The following is an 18,977-nucleotide window of genomic DNA, read 5'->3' as shown; positions in this document are numbered from 1 at the left end:
AGATGCTGTACCACTGAGCTACACACCTTTAGTCCCCAACAAGCTCTCTTTAGTATCTCCCTCCACCCTCCCTCAACCTCCAGAACCACTGAGACAATGGGTGTGTGCCACCGTGCCTAGCCCACTTTAATAGTTTTTTGGAGGGGTTTTGGGCACTAGGGATTGAATCCAGTGGCACCTTACTGAGCTACACCCCCTGTCCTTTTTATTTTTTATTTTGACACAGGGCCTTGCTAACTTGATGAGAGCCTATATGAATTGCTGAGGCTGACTTTGAACTTGCAATCCTTCTGCTTCAGCCTCCTGAGTTCCTGGGATTATAGGCATGTACCACCATGCCTAGTATTTTATAGTTTAACTGAGACAAATAAAACAAAACTTTTTGTTCTAGACATTCTGTCTCATACCACTTTATGAAGTCAAAGCCAGAAGAAAATAGCATACTGTTCCTGCAGGTGAGTAAGCTCCATTCTCCCTGTGTCCTAAACTGCCGATTAGCAGTAGATTAGATACACACAGATGACTTGTCTTGATTCATTTCCAAACCAATGACATGGTAGACATGACTATTACTAAGAAAACAGATATTTCCTTTCTTTTTAATGACTTCACAGTATGTCTGCAATCCTTTATTATGTTTCTAGGACACAAACACAATGTCAGTCAAAGGTCAAATGTGTGGGTTTTTGGACCTTAAAGACCTATCCTTGAAGTAAATCTTCCCAGTGCCTCATCTCATGCTCAGAGCCAAAATGAAGTGTATCCATGCTGGCAGAGGACACTTGAATTTCATTCAGCTTTCACTCCTGGAGTTTCTTAGTCAAAATGGATTGTGCTTCCCTTGTTTTTATTCTACAGATTTAAAACTTTGTATTGCCTGGGCTGAGAATGTGGCTCAGTGGTAAGGTGACTGTTCAATCCCCAGCACTTCAAAAAACAACCTTTTTATTGGTGATGATTGGTCTCTGTTTACAGTCCCTTGTGTCTCATTTCTGTTGAGTAGGTCAGTCAGTTACCTCAACCCCACTTAATAAAATAGGTGAACAAAGGCAGACTGAATAAAAAGTTCCTCTCCCACATTTCTCAGAGAGCTTCCCACAGAAGCAGAAAGAGGTATGCATGCTTGGCCTAGCAAAGAAAGCTGGAAAGCTTCTGGAATGTTAAAAAATGTACAAGGGAGCCAGGCATGGTGGTGCACACTTGTAATCCCAGCAACTCAGGAGGCTGATACAGGAGGATTACAAGTTCAAGGCCAGCCAGGGCATTTTAGGGAGATCCTGTCTCAAAACACAAAAAGGACTGGGGATGTAGCTCAGTGATAAAGTGCTTGAAAGTATGAGGTCCTGTATTTGTACCACACACACAAAGAGGAAGAAATGTGCATAGAAACATAGACCTTAAAAGAAATTGAACTGCAGACTAGAAAATAATTTTAATGCAAGTATAAAGGATCAATCCACTGCGGTATTTTTCCTTCTTCATGCTTTATAGGCTGCTCCTTCATATGACTCTAGAAAGAAGAGGACCAGGCCATATTTCTGTCTGTGTGGGAAGCAGTCTCTCATGCTGGAAGCTTGCTGCCAGATCTGGAGGAGTGCCAGTGTCCTTTAGATCCAGGAGCAGACACAAAACAATAAAATAATTTATATATGGTTTATTGCCTCTATCAATTTCATCTCTTCCTCCTTATTGTCATGGAACAGCTGCATCATCCTTGGACCCATGGGGACCAAAGTCACTTTTAAAGAACCTGCAAAATGAATACATAATGAGGAAGGGTGAACTTCTTAGGAAGGGGAGGGAAGGGGAAAGGGCAGAAGAACATGGGTCTTTGGAAGTATTTCCTTGCTGACCAAGAACCAGAGCCTGAAAATAGGAGCAGGAGGAGGGAAATATGAATTTGGAGAAGGAAGGAAATAGATAAATGTACCTTCTCTGCTGAGGGGCAGCCTTTGCTGTTATTCATGTTGATATTCTTCATGGAAATGAGGGTGATGCTGTCTTTTTCTCCATTGGCTGTGGAGCAGCTGGGACAGGAAGGAACTTTGTGTTACAGAAAGAATCTGGAAGGGCAATGAGAGGCAAGGAACCCAGCAGGGGCAGGGGGGGTGCGCTTCAAAAACATCTATATTTAGGGGGTGTACCATAGTGAACCAAGAGTGAGCTTTGAGGGGCTGATATTGTGGCTCAGTGGTAGGGCGCTTGCCTAGCATGCGTGGGGCCCTGGGTTCAATCCTCAGCACTACGTAAAACTAAATGAATGGAATAAAGGTATTGTGTCCAACTACAACGAAAAAATAAATAAAATTTTTTTTAAAAAAAAAGAGTGAGCTTTGGGGCTGGGGATGTGGCTCAAGCGGTAGCGCGCTTGCCTCGCATGCGTGCGGCCTGGGTTCGATCCTCAGCACCACATACTAACAAAGATGTTGTGTCCGCTGAGAACTAAAAAAATAAATATTAAAAATTCTCTCTCTCTCTCTCTCACTCTCTCTCCTCTCTCACTCTCTTAAAAAAAAAAAAAAAAGAGTGAGCTTTGAAGCTTCAAAGACTTGCATTTACTACCCATTACTGATTTGATCTTGATCAAGTTACAACTTCCCTACAGCCTCAATTTTAAATTTTATTTTTTATATTTGGTATTGGAGATTGGACCCAGGGCACTCTACCACTGAGATACACCCCCAGCTACACCCCAGCCCTTTTTATTTTTTAAATTTGAGACAGGGTCTTGCTAAATTGCTGCCTCAACCTCCCAAGTAGCTCAGATTATAGGAATGTGCCACCACAGCTGACCCCCTCAGTTTTTTAATTATATAAAATGAAGTTATATTTACCTTGGAGAATTGTTGAAAGGATTTGAGCTCCTATTGCACATTACATACTATTACGAGTGGCCCAGTCAATAAGAGGTTCCTAAACTTAGAGGAGAGGTCTTATCTTAGAATCTGCATTCCTATAATTATCATTAAGGGCTTAGCCCTGGAGCTGAAGAGTTCCGTGGGGGGGCGGGGGGGGGGCGGCATGGCATTTTCCCAGAATCCCAGCAGGTTAGGAGGATGAGACAGGAGTATCACAGGTTCAAAGCCAGCCTTAGCAACTTAGCGAGGCCCTAAGAAACTTAGGGAGACCCTGTCTCAAAATAAAACATAAAACAGACTGGGGACGGGGCTCAGTGGTTAAGCACTGGGTTCAATTCCTGGTATCAAAAAAGAAGAGTTCCCATCCATCTCGTGTCACTTGGTTGTTTCTTTTCAGGTCTGCCACTGGCCTTCCTACACCTACCCCAGGCCTCAGTAAAGGCGGCAGGATTATGGTGTGTGTGTGTCAGTGGTGTGTGATGTGTGATTTGTATGGTGAGTGTGTATGGGGTGTATATATATATGTGTGAGGTGTACGTGATGCGTGGTGTGTGGCGTGTGATGTGGTGTGTGTGTGTGTGTGCACGCATGTGTGTGTGAGGCAGGAAGTGTTTTCCTTTTGGAGTAGAGAAAAAGGGGGTCAGATAGAAGATGCCTCCCTTGAACTTCTGACAGTCTTACCTTTCAGATAGTCCTGAACTCCCTGGTTTCTGGGGATCTATAAAAATGCAAGGACATACATTAGGGTCACATGCTATAATTCAGAAGTTCAGCCCTCCCCTCAAAGCCCACCCAAGGGGATCTTTCCAACTCATCCATGGGGCTTATAGGCTTGTGCCATTCCTTCCCTCAGCCTGAACTGGGTGTCCACTTTGGCCTTGGGCTCCAGGTCCCCCAGCACAGGGGAAAGACATATACCTTCTGAATCCTTGTTCTTCCGACACTTAAACCTTAGACTGACCACACCGACTAGGATGATCACCACAACCACCAAGATGACAATGAAGCTGATCACACCTGAACAGGGAAAAGAATGGGGTTAAGGAAAGATGATGACAGGGGACAAGAGGGGGCAACAAGAGTCCAGAATACCCTTCCTGGCTAAGTACTATATAGACAGGCTTGGGGAACAAAGTGAATTTCACTTCTCTGCTGAACAAAGGAGCTATCAGCCTGCTGTCCCTGGCTGGAGTGGGCTTTACAGCCTAGCTCCCTCCTGTCATAAGAACATGGAGTCCAGCACAGCCAAAAAGAGCTGGCTAGAGGGCCAATGGAATCTTTCTTCCATCAGTGCCTTGCTCATTAGCCAATCCCTCCTGGAACAAATGGGTAAGATTTGAATTTGTGTGCTCAGACCCAGATCCTACCCCCACATCCTAATCTTCCCTTCCTTTCTCACCAAAGGCAGCCACAGTGAGCACGGTTGCTAATGTGGGGCTAGGCAGGATGGTCAAGTCTTCCATCATACTTGAGTCCATGGTGACTGAATTAGAAGTATCATTTTGAGATGTTTCTGAAACAGAGTGGGTTTGATGTATCAGTGAAGGGTGCTGACACAGCTACCAAAGACAGCTAGCTTCTCTCCTGCTCCCCATATACAAGGCTACAGAGCCACACCCTACAAGACTTCTTTGCCGCTCTGGCCAGATCTCATGGGGATAGAGGTTGGAAATGTGCACTGTGAAGATGTGGGCTCATCTGAACAGCACTGCTAGTTGCTCACGTTACTGGTTTCAGAGGATTCCAGAAGGTTCAGGATGTTTCCCACTACTCTTTGGAGCCCACAGGAAAAGGATTTATGCTTTAGAGCTAGGAAGCCAGATCAGGCTAGGTAGAGTTGTCTGTGTTTTGCCAAGGATTGGAAATGATTCAACAAATTGGGTTGTCAGTTAAGGAGACAGTACAGGTGTTGGGCCCTCTTAAAAAGTGGCATGTCACTCCACTCCTCCCCTGTTCAACTAATTGTATCTCAGGCCAGACTGTTGTTCCATTTCCTTATCTCTCCTCACCCCCCTCCCAAATAAGTCTGGAGAGTAAAATATCCAAGAGCCACGGGACAGCTTGAGAGAAAGGGCCACAGGACATCTCCAACCCCCCTCTTTGCCATGCAGGACATACCTCCCCTTGCGCTGCTGCCGCCTCCGCCACTGCTGCTACTGCTGTGTGGAGCTCCAGTGCCTGTGCAGGAAACAGGTGGCCACAACAGAGGGTGTCCACCCTCCCCAGCCTTGTCTGAGAAGCATAGCCTTTCTCGACCTTTTCTGCCCTCCAGCCCCTTCTTCTCTTCATCTATGCCTTTCTTGGTCCCAGGTCCAGTCTCATTTTGCCTTCTCTGTGGCCAGGCCTAACTTCCTGTCTCAACTCCTCTCCAGATCTCTTTCATTATTTCCAAACTAAGGTGCAACTGATGCGGCTCCTGGCCTCAAGACCCCCACACCTGTGCCTCCCAAGGAGGGGAAGAAGGACCCCACCCAGATGTAACCCAGGGTTCTTCACCCCCTGCCCCTCCCACCCTGGGTACTCACTAAGTTCCGCTGTGTGCTTCTGTGCCTGGGCCTGAGTCAGGTTCTTAAAGGAGTGCCCATCTGTGACGCTTGATCTCCCTGTTACAGGGTTCCTGGATCCCAGGGGGCTTTGTGGGGTCTTCTGTGAAGTTGCTGTGCATTAGGAAACACAAATGGCCTGCTCAGGGCCTCAGGCAGCCCATGCACAGAGAGGGCTTGTTAGTCCAAAATCCTCTTCTTTACTGCTTACAACTCCAGAAGCGGCCATTCTCTGGTTCACCTCTGGGCCTGTACCCTTGATGTTCATTCTGCCTGGCACATACCCCATCATCCTCCACCTCACCACCTTCACCTATTCATAACTCCTTCTTGGGTCAGTTTTGGAGGCCAATGCCTCTGGGAATCATCCCTGGCACCCCAAGTCTGAAGGCTGATATTTGTCTGGCCTCTACAGCATTTTTTACTCTTGCCCATGAACTTTCCCCCTGCTTCATAAAAATTGCTAGTGTGAGGCTTTGTAGGCTTGTCCCTTCTCCCACTGGTCTATAGTCTCCTGTAGAGAAGATGCAGTGTCTGGGTCCTCCCCAGTTCTTCCCTGGATAGCATTTGTGGTATCAAAGGCCGAGTACCTGGGATACTGGAGCTGAAAAGAAGCCTTGGGCTGCCAAACTCGGAGGAAGATTTTTCTCCTGCAAGGATGGAGGCAGATGGAGAGTTGGGGGTTAGGCAGGTTTGGTGACACCCCAATCCCTTGCCCATCCAAGAACTCTGGAGCTTTAAACAGGTTTGAATGGCTGGGGAAGGGGATGGGGAGAGGGAAGGCCCCCAGGCAAGCACACTCACTCACCTGTATTGGGAGAAGTTGGCTCCGTGACCAGACTTAAACTGCTAAAGGGTCCTGAAACAGATCATCTGAGGTTGAAGGGTCTGCTACCTCCTAGCTCTCTGTGCCCTTCTCTTATTCTCTATATTTGGCATTTTCTGGTCTTTCTTCCTACCTGTCCTCCACCCCCTTCATTTCTCCCCTCTTTCAAGACATGTTAGGCTGGGCCAAGTGAAAAATATCCCTCTGTGAGCTCAGCCTTAGATGAGCCACTGAGAACTGTGGCCCCAGCCCCAGAGCCCTGGGGTCAGTGCTAAACTGGCCTAGCGCTCCTCTCACTTTTCCTAAGCTTCTAGGCCCAGATGCTAGAATAGGACCCACAAGTTGGATCCTACCCTGAGCAGTCTGGATTTTCATGGACTGGAAGGAAGGTGCACATGGCAGAGGGCTAAAGGATAGGTCTCCAGCTCATGGTGTTGGCTTCCATTAGAAATGGGACTCAATTGCATCATTACCACCACCTCATGGTCCAGAGTCCCAGAGTCCTTTCCTGGCTCTTGACTAATCTATGGGTACGGTACCAACCTCACACAAGATCAGGGGAAGGATTTTTTGGTTTTGTTTTTTGTGGTACTGGGGATTGAACCCAATCTCATGCATGCTAGGAAAGCACTCTACCCAGCCCAGAGGAAGGTTACTTTAAACTAATGGCATGTTCAAAGAGAGAGAGTCAGTAGCCTGGCATGACTGGACAAGGACCCAGGATTCCAGGTCTCTAGGCTAATGTGCACCCTATACTACTGCTCAGGCCATTCATTTTCCTCTGTGAAGATTGTTCTCCCAAGGGGAGGAGATGGGAAGGTGAATGAATGAAATGGGTAGGAAGAAAGACCAGAAAATGCCAGATATAGAGAAGAAGAGAAGGGCACAGAGATATAATGCTTATATTAGGGTCTCTCTCTCTCTCTCTCTCTCTCTCTCTCTCTCTCTCTCTCTCTCTCTCTCTCTCTCTCTTTCTCTCCCCTCTTCCCAGCCAGTGGTAGGGGCCTGCACAGGAAGCAGGTTCTGAGGTGTGTACAGGAGGCAAAGAAGCTCTATAAGGAGCTACCTACCAGTTTACTTTCACAGGCAGAGGCTTCTTTGGAAATGGTCATTATTGACCAAACCCAGAGAGGAGTCAGTTACTAGGAGTCCCGGGTCAGAAGCCCTCATTAGCCATTTAGTACATTTATGTGTGTGTCTGTGAGTTTTTTATTACAGATGTGTGTGTGCTTATGGTCCCCTATCTGTATCCTGCTGTGGATATGGGCCCTCAAGGGTCAGTTGGGTTTGCTCACTTTCCATAATGAAATCATTCTTGAAACCTGTGAACAATGTGAAAGGAAAACAACGTGGGGAAGTGGAGCCGCCCAGCTGGGTTCCCGTCCCTTTACTCAGCCTGGGCCTTCTGCTCCCATGGCCTATCATCATCAGGGAAGCAACAGCCCAAACCTGGGTGGATGGAGGCGGCTGGGTGCCAGGAGCCCACCCCCGCCTGTGGCAGCCTGCTGGTTTGTTTATTTTTCTTAAGCCACTGCCTTCCTCCATGGGGCTATCACTTAGAGAGTGTGGAATTAATTGTTTCCAAGCCCAAGCTTGCCCAAACCCTAGGCCATGTATTATCAGGGCACAATCTGACAACCCCATTCCTTTGTGGGTGAAGGATAGAGAGAGGAGTTAAAACTTATAGAAACCCCAGGCTAGAAAGAAGCCTTTCTAGCTGGGGATAACTTGGGGAAGACTTTCAACCCATAGCGCACCTTAACACTATCAGTTACTGATCCAGCGTATCTTACATATCATCGAAGTGCTGCAAGAAGTGGTCACGGTGCACCAACTTCAGCATTTACCTAGAAAGAAACCTGTCTAGCATCTTGGAAGGAGTTCCAAAGTCACAAGCTTCAAGTCTCATTTGCCTGCCTTCTCTTTGACTCCTGTCCCCTTCTGCTCCCTCAACTTGTCACCTGTAAAGATTCACCTGCAAAGATTCACTTGCAATTAAGGGAGGAACTAGAGTCAGGTTTTTTTCATCAGGCCAGGTACCTCTGATCACTCGGCATGTAGACACCCAAAGAACTGTGGCCAAGGGAATTTCTGATTTTCCTGGTCTCCATTCCCTAACCCCTCCCTGCTTCATTTCCTCCCAATCTACCACTTCCCTATCCCTCTGTTTTCCTCAGAGCTGCATGTTTAGTAGGTAAAATCATGGATTTTACAGTCTGACAAGCTTGGGTTCAAATCCTGCCTTTGTCACTCACTCACTGTCTGACATCGGACTCAGTTTTCTTTAAAATGCAATTTTTATGAGGGGATAGGGGTGTGGCTCAGTGGTGGGGCTCATTTGCTTAGCATGGGCAAAGTCCTGGATTCAATCCCCAGGGCCAAAATTAACTAATTAATAAATAAACACACACACAAAAAAAAACCATGAGATGTTAGTATCGTATAAGTTGTTGCAAGGAAAAGAAAACACATGTTCAACACTTAACACGGTGCCTGACAGTACATGCTCAATCAACGCTAGACATTTTAATTTTTGCCCCACTTTCTCAAATCCTCTGAGTTACAAGTCGGCCCTGACTCTGTAGCCACAGTCAAGTCTCTTTGTGGGCATGAATATGCTCAAAAGGATTCCTCGGTTTACCAAAATGAAGGAGACAGCAAATGCCCAGAGCTCTGAGGATGAGAGGTTTAGGGAACCCAAGGAGGCTAGTCACTTAGGTAGAGTGTATATAAAGCCTGGGTATGTGCCTGGGACAGGGCAGTGGGTCAGAAAACTGGGAGAAGTCTAGGCCCTTGAAAATGCCTCATGAGGGCTGGGGATGTGGCTCAAGCAGCAGCGCGCTCGCCTGGCATGCGTGCGGCCCGGGTTCGATCCTCAGCACCACATACCAACAAAGATGTTGTGTCCGCCGAGAACTAAAAAATAAATATTAAAAATTCTCTCTCTCTCCTCTCTCACTCTCTCTTTAAAAAAAAAAAAGAAAGAAAGAAAATGCCTCATGAGTCTCCCCCTGCAGTTTCTGTTACAGCCTCCCCTTCAGCCCCAGATCAAATCTCTGACTCTGTCCTATGTGGGCAGAGAGGCCTGGTTAGAGTTTTATTCCCAGCCAGTGGCTTTCAGAAAAATGTCGGATATCTCTAGGAGGCAGAATATTCTGGTACTCAGGCCCTCTCATCCTACCACCAATCAGGGCAGTCACCTCTCTCTATCAAAGTGCTCTTGCACTCTCTCTTTCTGCTGCTTTGAACACAACCTCCTAAATCTTCCATAGAGGACTTGGGAGGTGGGGAGGGGGGTGGATTGACCAAAGGGAAGTTGCTGCCCTGTGAATCAGAGTGTCCTGGACTTCTCACGGTTACCAGCAACTGCTCCCTAATTAGAGCTCCTTCATGAGCTGGCAAGAGACCTGTCTGAGAGGCGTTGCTTCTGAAAGTCATCTCATCTAGCCCCCTGGGTGAGAATGTTATACACAACTGCTTTGGTAAATAGTTCTTTGTGTCTAACCTTAGGCCTTCTTGCTGTGATTTGAGCTTTTAGAAATCCTAGGTTCTTACTTCTCACCAGCAAGGAAAAAAAAAAAAGAAGAAGAAGGAGAAGAAAGAAAAGAAAAAAAAGAGAAAGGTGATCTGTAAAGGCCCGGACACAATTTTGTACTCCAACAATCTATAGGGTGACCATAGCACCCAGACCCAAGAAAAAGGTTGGATGGAACAGCTGCAGGCTTCTTCTTGCCTGTGTACCTTCTGGAAGGAGCTTTCCAGCCTCAAGCTCAAGCCAAGCCAGTTGCTTCTCACATTTCAGGGGGCCTACCTCTATGAGGGACCCAGTTCTCCCTGAAAAATTTTCCACAAATGGATTTAATAGTATCTCTGTTTTGTCCCTGCCTGGTAATGCCTAACCCACCCCCTAGTCGGACTGATCCCCATTGTGGAAAGAGTCTGGAATTTCCCTCCCTCAGGCAGATCCATGGATGCAGAGCATGTGTGGCGTGTCCCAGGGGAGGGATGAGTGGGAATTACTAAGGGAAAGTGGCAAGCGCTCCTTACCTTGGAGGAAGAGCAAGCCCAGGATCGCCCAGCACAGCTGCCTGGCTCCTATGGTCCCCATGTCAGCTGGGTAGGTGGCCAGCAGGCAGCTGCTCTGTGGAGACTCTATCCATAGTGGAGAAGAGAAAGGGAGTAGTGGGGCGGGGTGTGGGGTGGGGGTTGGCTCTCCAGGAGCTTCCTGTCAAAGAATAGAAGGAAACAGATTGGGACCGGCTCCAGGGGCCCTGTTCAGCAAGCAGCCCAGATGAGGATGTGATGCTGAGCAGCAGTGACTGTGGCCAGTGTGCCTCCGGTTGGCTCTAGGGCCCGATGAGCAATGATAGCAATCTGGTCACATCTCTGCCTTCCTTGCCTAGGGAGTCCTTTAAGTCCTTCCATATATTACTTGGAGGTTTTCCTGGAGCAGGCTGTTTCAGACCAGGTTTTCCTCTCCCAGGATCGAGCTTGAGGCTGAGCCCACTAGCCGCCCATGCTCTGTAGACTCTGAATTCTCCACATTCCTCTCCTCCTCAGGGCTCCCAATCCAGACAGGACTCCCAACATCTTTCAAGGAGAATTTATAAATATTATTATTTTTCCTAATAGAAAAGCAAGAACACCACGTGCTAAGCATCCCTCCCTCTGCCTCCTGACCCCATTGGAGTTAGGTGCTCCCTGTGCTCTGGCAGGACCCTGTCCTTAGCCTCCATCTATCACTCATCTGCATCCCATGATATTCTCTCCTGCAGACTATAGACCAGCATGGTTACTTTTTTCAGTACCCCTAGGACCTGGCATAATGCCTCCCATATGGCAGGTTACTGAAGTAAACGCAACAATTTTAGGAGCATTGGTTCAACCCTACACCATTTATTTAAAAAATTAAAAATAGAAATATTTTTTGCTTTTTTTTTTCTTTTTGTAGAACTGGGGATTGAAGCCAGGGAACTCTACCACTGAGCCACATCCCCAGCCCTTTTTCTTTTATATTTTGAGACCTCCTCCCACCACCACCACCTCCCTTTTTAAAGGAAGGGTCTCACAAGTTGCTAAGGCTAGCCTTGAACTTGTGATCCTCCTGCCTCAGCCTCCCTAGTTGCTGGGGTTATAGGTGTGTACTACTGTGCCCAGCTTTCCTTGACTTCTAAGACCTTTACACTTTTGAAGATTTTGATCTGGTTATTTTGTTGACTGTCCCTCAATATGTGTCCTCATGATCAGATTTAGGTTTATGTCTTTGGCAGGAGTATCACAGAAGCAGTGCTGTGTCCTGCCTTCATATTCTACTTAGTGATGCATGATTTTGATTTGTTCCATTACTGAGGGTGTTCACATTGATCACTTGCTCGAGATGGTGTCTACCACTATATCCATTTTCTGTGTCTTCTTAACAAATTACCACACAGCGATGGCTTTAAACAACAGAAATTATCAGGTGCAGTGGTATCCATCTGTAATTCCACTGATTTGGGAGGCTGAGGCAGGAGGAGCCTAAGTTCCAGGACAGCCTTGGCAATTTATCGAGACCCTGTCAATCAATCAATCAATCAATCAATCAATCAAACAGTCTGGGAATGTAGCTCAGTGGTAGAGAACTCATGGGTTCAATCCCCAGCACCACTCACAATTCTGGAGGCCAGAAGTTGAAATCAAGATGTCAGCAAGGCCATTCTACCCTGAAAGCTCTAGGAAAGAACCTTCCTTGCCTTCTTCCAGCTTCTGGTGGCTGTTGGTCTTTCCTTGGAACTCCTTGGCTTATGCCACATCACTTTAATCTGTGCCTATGTCTTTACATCTCCTTCTCCTCCCTGTTTTCTGTGTGTCTCTTAGAAGGACATTTGCCATTGAATTTAGGACTCATCTGCATATTTAAGATGATCATCTCAGTTCAAGGACCATGGCTTAATTACATCTGCAAAGGCTCTTTTTTTTTCCAAAGAAGTAACATTCACAAATTCTAAGGGTTATATCTTTCGGTAGGGAAGGGAGTGTGAGGAGTGAGGGTGGAGGTCACTAATCAGCTGGTTTTCTCTATACTAAAGTTATACTTTTCTCCTTTGTATCATTAGTGGGTATTTTGTGGGGAGATACTTAGAAACTATCTAAATATTTCACTCTTCAACAAATTTTCAACTTTATTTTTAAATTCATATTTGTATGAAGTCATTCCTGTTTTATTCAATGGATTATAATATATCATAATAATTTATGATTTTGCTGCTCCAATTGATCCCTTTTTGGCCAGTGGGAGCCCCTTCAAGCTGGTTTCTGAGTCCTTCTGACAAAGCTCCATCGTGAGCACTGTTTTTACTTCCTAGCTTAATGAGATCTTCCAAGTTTATTGTGTAACCTGCCTAGTCTTGGAATCAGCAATTTCTCCAAGGAAACTTAGTTCCTTTTACAAGCAGATGGTGAAACTGGTAGCTTCTCCCAGGCCATTCTCTGAAATCTGACTCATGCATCTTTTTTTTTTTTTTGTACCAGTGATTGAACCTAGGTGTACTTATTTTATTTTTATTTTTTTTATTTTATTATTATTTTTTTTAGAGAGAGTGAGAGAGAGGGGGACAGAGAGAGAGAGAGAGAGAGAGAGAGAGAATTTTAATATTTATTTATTTTTTCTTAGTTCTCGGCAGACACAACATCTTTGTTTGTATGTGGTGCTGAGGATCGAACCCGGGCCACACACACGCCAGGCGAGCGCGCTACCGCTTGAGCCACATCCCCAGCCCGTACCTAGGTGTACTTAACCACTGAGCAACATCCTCAGCCCCTTCTTTTGAGACAGGGTCTCCAAGAGTTCCTTAGATGTTAAGTTGCTGAGGCTATCTTTGAAATCGTGATCCCCCTGTGTCAGCCTCTGGAGCTGTGTATGCCACTGCAGACCCACTCACATATCCTTTTTGTGTGTGTATGTAATATTGAGGATTGAACCCAGATGCGCTCTACAACTGAGCTACAATCCCAGGTTTTTTGTTTTTGTTTTTGTTTTTTATTTTAAGATAGGATTTCTCTAAGTTGCCCTGACTGTCTTCAAACTTGGAATTCTCCTGCCTCAGTCTCCCAAGTCACTGGGATTACAGGTGTGCACCACTGCCCAACTGGCTCACATACTTTTTTTTTAATGTTTTATTTTAGTTATAGTTGGACACAATACCTTTATTTTTTTTTTTTATAGATGTGCTGAGGATTGAATCAAGCGCCCCGCACACACTAGGCGAGTGCTCTACCACTAAGCCACAACCCCAGCCCCACATATTCTTTTTTAAAAAAATATTTTGTTTTTTAGTTGTAGTTGGACACAATAACTCTATTTTATTTATTTTTTAAAAAATATCTATTTTTTAGTTTTTAGGTGGACACAATATCTTTATTTTATTTTTATATGGTGCTGAGGATCGAACCCAGTGCCTCATGCATGCTAGGCAAGGACTCTACCACTGAACCACAACCCCAGCCCTATTTGTTTGTTTTTTATGTAGTGCTAAGGATAGAACCCAAGATCTTGCACATGCTTAGGCGAGCGCTCTACCGCTGGGCCACAACCCCAGCCCTCACATATTCTTGATATGTTTATTTATTTGATCACTTCCTTTTCAGTAACCACTCTACAGTCTCTGTTTCCACACCCTGCCTCATCGATGCCTTCCTCATCCCACTCAGGTGCTAGACATCCCACCACTGTATGGATACCTTCATCACCTTCAATCATCCTCAGTCAAAGTGTAATTCAGAGTTGGTTATGGTGGCTCATGTAATCCCAGCAACTCAGGAGTCTGAGGCAGCAAGATCTCAAATTCAAAGATAGCCTCAGCAATTTAGTGAGACCCTGTCTCAAACTTAAAAATAAGCCCAGTATGGTGGCTCACACCTATACTACCAGCAGCTCGGGAGGCTGAGGCAGGAGGATTTTGAGTTCAAAGCCAGCCTCAGCAAAAGTGAGGCGCTAAGCAACTCAGTGAGACCCTGTCTCTAAATAAAATACAAAATAGGGCTGGGGATGTGGCTCAGTGGTTCAATCCCTGGTACTTCCCCTAAATAAATAAATAAATAGAACAGGGGACGTAGCTCAGTAGTAAAGCGCCCTTGGGTTCAATCCTCAGTATCAAAAAATAAAATAAAATAGAATGTACAATTCAGTGGCACTAGTATATTCAGATACTTGTGTAACCATCACATCTAAAATAAATTTTAGAATATTTTTATTACCCCCAAAAGAAATCCCACACCTCCTGCAGAGTGAGAAGGTCATAATGGCATATACCTCTGCTCCCAGTGACTCTAGAGGCCAAGGCAGGAGATTGAAGTTTGAGACCAGCCTCAGTAATTTAGTAAGATCCTGTCTTAAAATAAAAATAAAATGGCCAGGCATGGTGATGCATGCCTGTAATCTCAGTGTCTTAGGAGGCTGAGACAGGAGGATTGCAACATGTGATCCCCTAGCCTCAGCAACATAGTGAGGCCCTAAGCAATTTAGTGAGATGCTGTCTTTATTTTTTATTTATTTATTTTTTTATTTTTAATATTTATTTTTTAGTTCTCGGCGGACACAACATCTTTGTTGGTATGTGGTGCTGAGGATCGAACCCTGGCCGCACGCACTCCAGGCGAGCGCGCTACCAGTTGAGCCACATCCCCAGCCCGAGATGCTGTCTTTAAATAAAAAAATTTAAAAAGGGCTGGTGCTGTTACTCAGTGGTTAAGTGCCCCTGGGTTCAATCCCAGTACCAAATAATAAAAATGTAACAAATATTAAAAGCTGATGAGAAACCAACTACTATAGGGTTTAAAGAAAAGAAAGAAGGTGCCAGGCATGGTGGTACATGCCTGTAATCCCAGCAACTCAGGAGGCTGAGGTAGGAGAATCACATGTTCGAGGTCATCCTCAGCAATTTAGTGAGACTTTCAAAAATTTAGTTAGAGGTGAGAGCCTATGTCAAAACAAAGAATAAAAAAAGGGCTGGATATGTAGCTCAGTGATAAAGTGTCCCTGGTACTAGGGAGTACTGAGAGGAAAGAAAGAAAAGAAAAAGAAAGAAGGCTACTCAAGTATAATGGGTGGTAGAATACATTCTGGAAGGAGGTGACACTAGAATTAAGCCATATTGATGGTTAAGGTTTAGAGGGTAGGAATGGGGAAAGGCAATTCACAATACTGAGTGTGGAGATAGGAAAGTGGTGGAGAAGTTCCACCTTCTTATCCTCCATGGACCCCTTTAAGAGACAGATCCAGTATTGATGAAATAAATAAATAAATAAATAAATAAATAAATAAATATATATATATATATATATATATATATATATATATATATATATATATATCCATCAGAAGGATTATAAATTGAGCTTTTTGACCCAAGGCCCCAGTGAAGGTGCCTATAAGAGCATTGTCACATGTAGGGGGGAGGCAAGAAGCAGTGGTTAAAACCTTGGACTTGGGACACACTCCAGATTCCCACTGGCTAATGTCTAAGTGGATCAGAGTAGGAGGCAGAGGATGACCAGAGCCCTTAATTGCATGGGCAAGTGCTAACCAGAGGCTTCAGAATCAACCAGCAACCATGCTCATGTAATTCAAGGGTCAGTTCAGCTCAAGGTACCTGGGCTCAAGTGATCATGGAGGGCTCAGTGGACTCCCTGCATGTCAGGGTGTAGGCTGTTTGGCTAAGAGACAAGGAACCAAGAGGTTATACCCTGTTTCATCAAGTCACTGGGTAAGGGGGGCGTTCCTGGTCTCCCATCTGAAAGACAGAGTGGTGCTGAGGTTGGAGTTGGATAAAAGACATAAAAAATAGGTAGACAGCTGGGTGCTGTGGCACTAGCCTGGAATCAATCCCAGCAACTCTGAAGTCTGAGGGAGGAGGATCATAAGCTTGAGGCCAGCCTCTACAATAAATAAAAAGGGCTGGGGATGTAGCTCAGTTGGTCCCTGGGTTTAATCTCAGTACAATTAAAAAAAAAAAAGTAGAAAGGAGACATCAAGGAGGGATGGGGTTGTGGCTCAGCAGTACAGCGCTCTCCTAGTATGCATGAGGCACTGAGTTTGATCCTCAGCACCACATAAAAAATAAATAAATAAAAATAAAGGTGTTGTGTCCAACTACAACTAAAAAAAAATATATATATATATATAAAAGAAAGGACAAGGAGGGGCTGGGGTTGTAACTCAGTGAGGGAGCACTTGCCTAGCACGTGTGAGGCACTGGGTTCAATTCTGAGCCTATAAATAAGTGAATAAAATAAAGGTCCATCAACAACTAAAAACATATTTTTTTAAAAAAAGGAAAAGGAAACATTTCCTCTTTTCAAAAACATTTTTTTTTGGTATTGGAAATTGAACCTAGGGGTGCTTTACCTCTGAACTACAATCCTAATCCTTTTTATTTTTCAGTTTGAGACAGGGTCTTTCTAAATTGCCCAGGCTGGTCTTGAACTTTCAATCTTCCTGTCTTAGCCTCCTGAGTCACTGGGGTTATAGGAGTTCACCACTGCGTCCAATGAGGAAATATAATTTTGATCTGAGGTTTGACATACCTTTCCAGGCCTGTCACTCTCTGAGCCACTCTCTCTCCCAGGCAGGTCCCTCCCAAATTTCTGGGAAATCTGTAAATCTTAAATTTACTGTAAATTGACTCACTTAGGAAAATTACCTTTCACGCTGTTAATTAGCCCAATAAATAGAAACGTACAACTTAGAGGACTTTCCAATATTTTCTACTGATGAGATAATGAAGACCTGGACAGCCTAAGAACACTGAGAAGAACCAAACTGATGCCATCCTAGCATACCCACTCATGTCCACCCCTCACCAAGTTTCCTTTAAAAGAAGAGTCAGAGAACCCAGAACTGTGTCTCTCTGCATTCTCCTTGAATGTGCATTACTTGTTTTTCTTAATAAATCTCCGTGTAAGTATTGATGTGTACTGAAATTCTTTTCTGTCACATATACCAAGGACCCCACTTATCCTGAGCTTGCTTGACTCAGGAACTTGTTCTGCCCTCTCTGGGAACACTTTGGAAACCCTCTTCCAGTGACCTATATTCTCTGGTAATAATGCATGTGCATCAGGTGGCAGGATGAAGAATGGCTGGTCCCGTGAAGCCAGCCAGAAAAAAAAAAAAAATCTTGTAAAAACTGTCTCTGAACTGGGTGCATGGCATGCACCTGTTAATCCCAGGGACTCGGGAGTCTGAGGCAGGAGGATCACAACCTCAAGGCCAGCCTCAGCAATTTATCGAGACCCTGTGTTAAAATAAAAAATAAAAAAGGATTGGGAATGTGACTCAGTGCCCCTGAGTTGAATCCCCAGTCCTGGAACAAACAAACAAACAACAAACAACTGGGGCTGGGGATGTGGCTCAAGTGGCCCGGGTTCGATCCTCAGTACCACATACCAACAAAGATGTTGTGTCCGCCAAGAACTAAAAAATAAATATTAAAAAAATTCTCTCTCTCCCTCTCTCCTCTCTCACTCTCTCTTTAAAAAAAAAAAAAGATGCTATACCCACCGATAAGTAAATAATAAATATTAAAATTCTCTCTCTCTCTACCTCTCTCTCTTTAAAAAATAAAATAAAATAAAAACAACAAATAACTAACTAGAGAGCACTCTGTTGGACACTTTTTGTGACTTTGACACATTAAATAAAACACTTTTGCAATTGAAGTTACATTCAAATAAATACAAAGAGATATAAAATTCATATTTGTAAAAACCAGGGCTGGGGCTATTGCTCAGAGGCAGAGCGCTTGCCTAGCATGAGTGAGGCACTGCGTTTGATCCTCAGCACCACATAAAAATAAACAAATAAAATAAAGGCATTCTGTCCATCTACAACTACCAGAGAGAGAGAGAGAGAGAGAGAGAGAGAGAGAGAGAACCCAAAAGAAAAGGAATGTTTGGGTTTGTTTTTTTTTTTGTTTGTTTTTTTTTTTGCTGGATGCCATGGCACATGCCTGTAATCCCAGCAACTCCAGACAGAGGGAAGAGGATTGCAAATTCAAAACCAGACTCAGCAATTTAGCGATTCCCTAAGCAACTTGGTGAGACCCTGTCTCAAAATAAAAAACAAAAAGGGCTGGAGATTGTAGCTCAGCAGTAGTGCCTCTGGGTTAAATCCCCAGTACCAAAAAATGTAATAAATAAATAAATAGTAAAAGGGCTGGGAAGTAGCTGAGTGATAGAGCCCTTACCTCACGTGTGTGTTCAATTCCCAGTATTATTTGCATAATAATAACAACAACAATAATAATAAATAAAAAGCGAAAATGGATTTTCTTTTTGCAGTACTGGGAATTAAACACAGGGGTGCTCTCACACTAAACTATGTACCCAGCTCTTTTTTTTTTTTTTTTTTTTTTTTTGAGGCAGGGTCTAGCTAAATAGCTGAGGCTGGCTTTGAAGTTGGGATCTTTCTGCCTCAGCCACTTGAGTAGCTGGGATGATAGGCATGCACCACCGCACACCAAATTAACTAAAAGTAAAAATTGATTTTTTTTTTTCTCTTGGGGATTGAACCCAGGGGTGTGTAACCACTGAATCACATCCCCAGACCTTTTTTTTTTTTTTTAAAGAGAGAGTGAGAGAGGAGAGAGAGAGAGAGAGAATTTTAAATATTTATTTTTTAGTTCTCGGCGGAGACAACATCTTTGTTGGTATGTGGTGCTGAGGCTCGAACCCGGGCCGCACGCACGCCAGGCAAGCGTGCTACCGCTTGAG

The 18,977-nt window shown here is 44.6% G+C and overlaps 2 protein-coding genes across 21 annotated transcripts in view; one reads left to right on the top strand and one right to left on the bottom strand.

Annotated features, from left to right (window-relative positions):
* Window positions 1-18,977, top strand: part of SMIM33 (small integral membrane protein 33) — a gene marked incomplete at its 5' end in the record, with an annotated part of 73,766 nt that overhangs the window by 50,299 nt on the left and 4,490 nt on the right. For 6 of the 18 annotated variants that reach the window (XR_014021518.1, XR_014021520.1, XR_014021522.1 and 3 more), the window contains 2 exons: window positions 392-455; window positions 1,492-1,653. The exons of 8 other annotated variants lie outside the window; for them this stretch is intronic. Of the gene's footprint in view, window positions 1-391; window positions 456-1,491; window positions 1,654-16,981; window positions 17,163-18,977 lie in introns of those variants that run through there. 4 more of the 18 variants (XR_014021519.1, XR_014021521.1, XR_014021524.1 and 1 more) reach the window with 2 other exon arrangements.
* Window positions 1,418-10,653, bottom strand: ECSCR (endothelial cell surface expressed chemotaxis and apoptosis regulator). Of its 3 annotated transcripts, none has more exons than XM_081290458.1 (10): window positions 10,275-10,636; window positions 6,210-6,260; window positions 5,992-6,051; window positions 5,384-5,515; window positions 4,977-5,090; window positions 4,258-4,371; window positions 3,777-3,875; window positions 3,540-3,576; window positions 1,931-2,027; window positions 1,418-1,750 (listed from the first exon to the last, which is right to left on the bottom strand). In XM_081290458.1, the coding sequence occupies exons 1-10, from the start codon at window positions 10,333-10,335 to the stop codon at window positions 1,742-1,744; spliced, it is 774 nt and encodes a 257-aa protein (XP_081146584.1). In that variant the 5' UTR covers window positions 10,336-10,636; the 3' UTR covers window positions 1,418-1,741. The 3 variants fall into 3 exon arrangements, with proteins under 3 accessions (XP_081146584.1, XP_081146586.1, XP_081146585.1); XM_081290460.1 differs by having other exon boundaries at window positions 4,977-5,036; window positions 10,275-10,612; XM_081290459.1 differs by lacking the exon at window positions 6,210-6,260 and having other exon boundaries at window positions 10,275-10,653.

The sequence above is a fragment of the Spermophilus citellus genome (assembly GCF_964194105.1).
Source record: "Spermophilus citellus genome assembly, chromosome: 1".
NCBI classification, from domain to species: Eukaryota; Metazoa; Chordata; class Mammalia; order Rodentia; family Sciuridae; genus Spermophilus; species Spermophilus citellus.
This window is presented reverse-complemented; position numbering and strand designations above follow the sequence as displayed.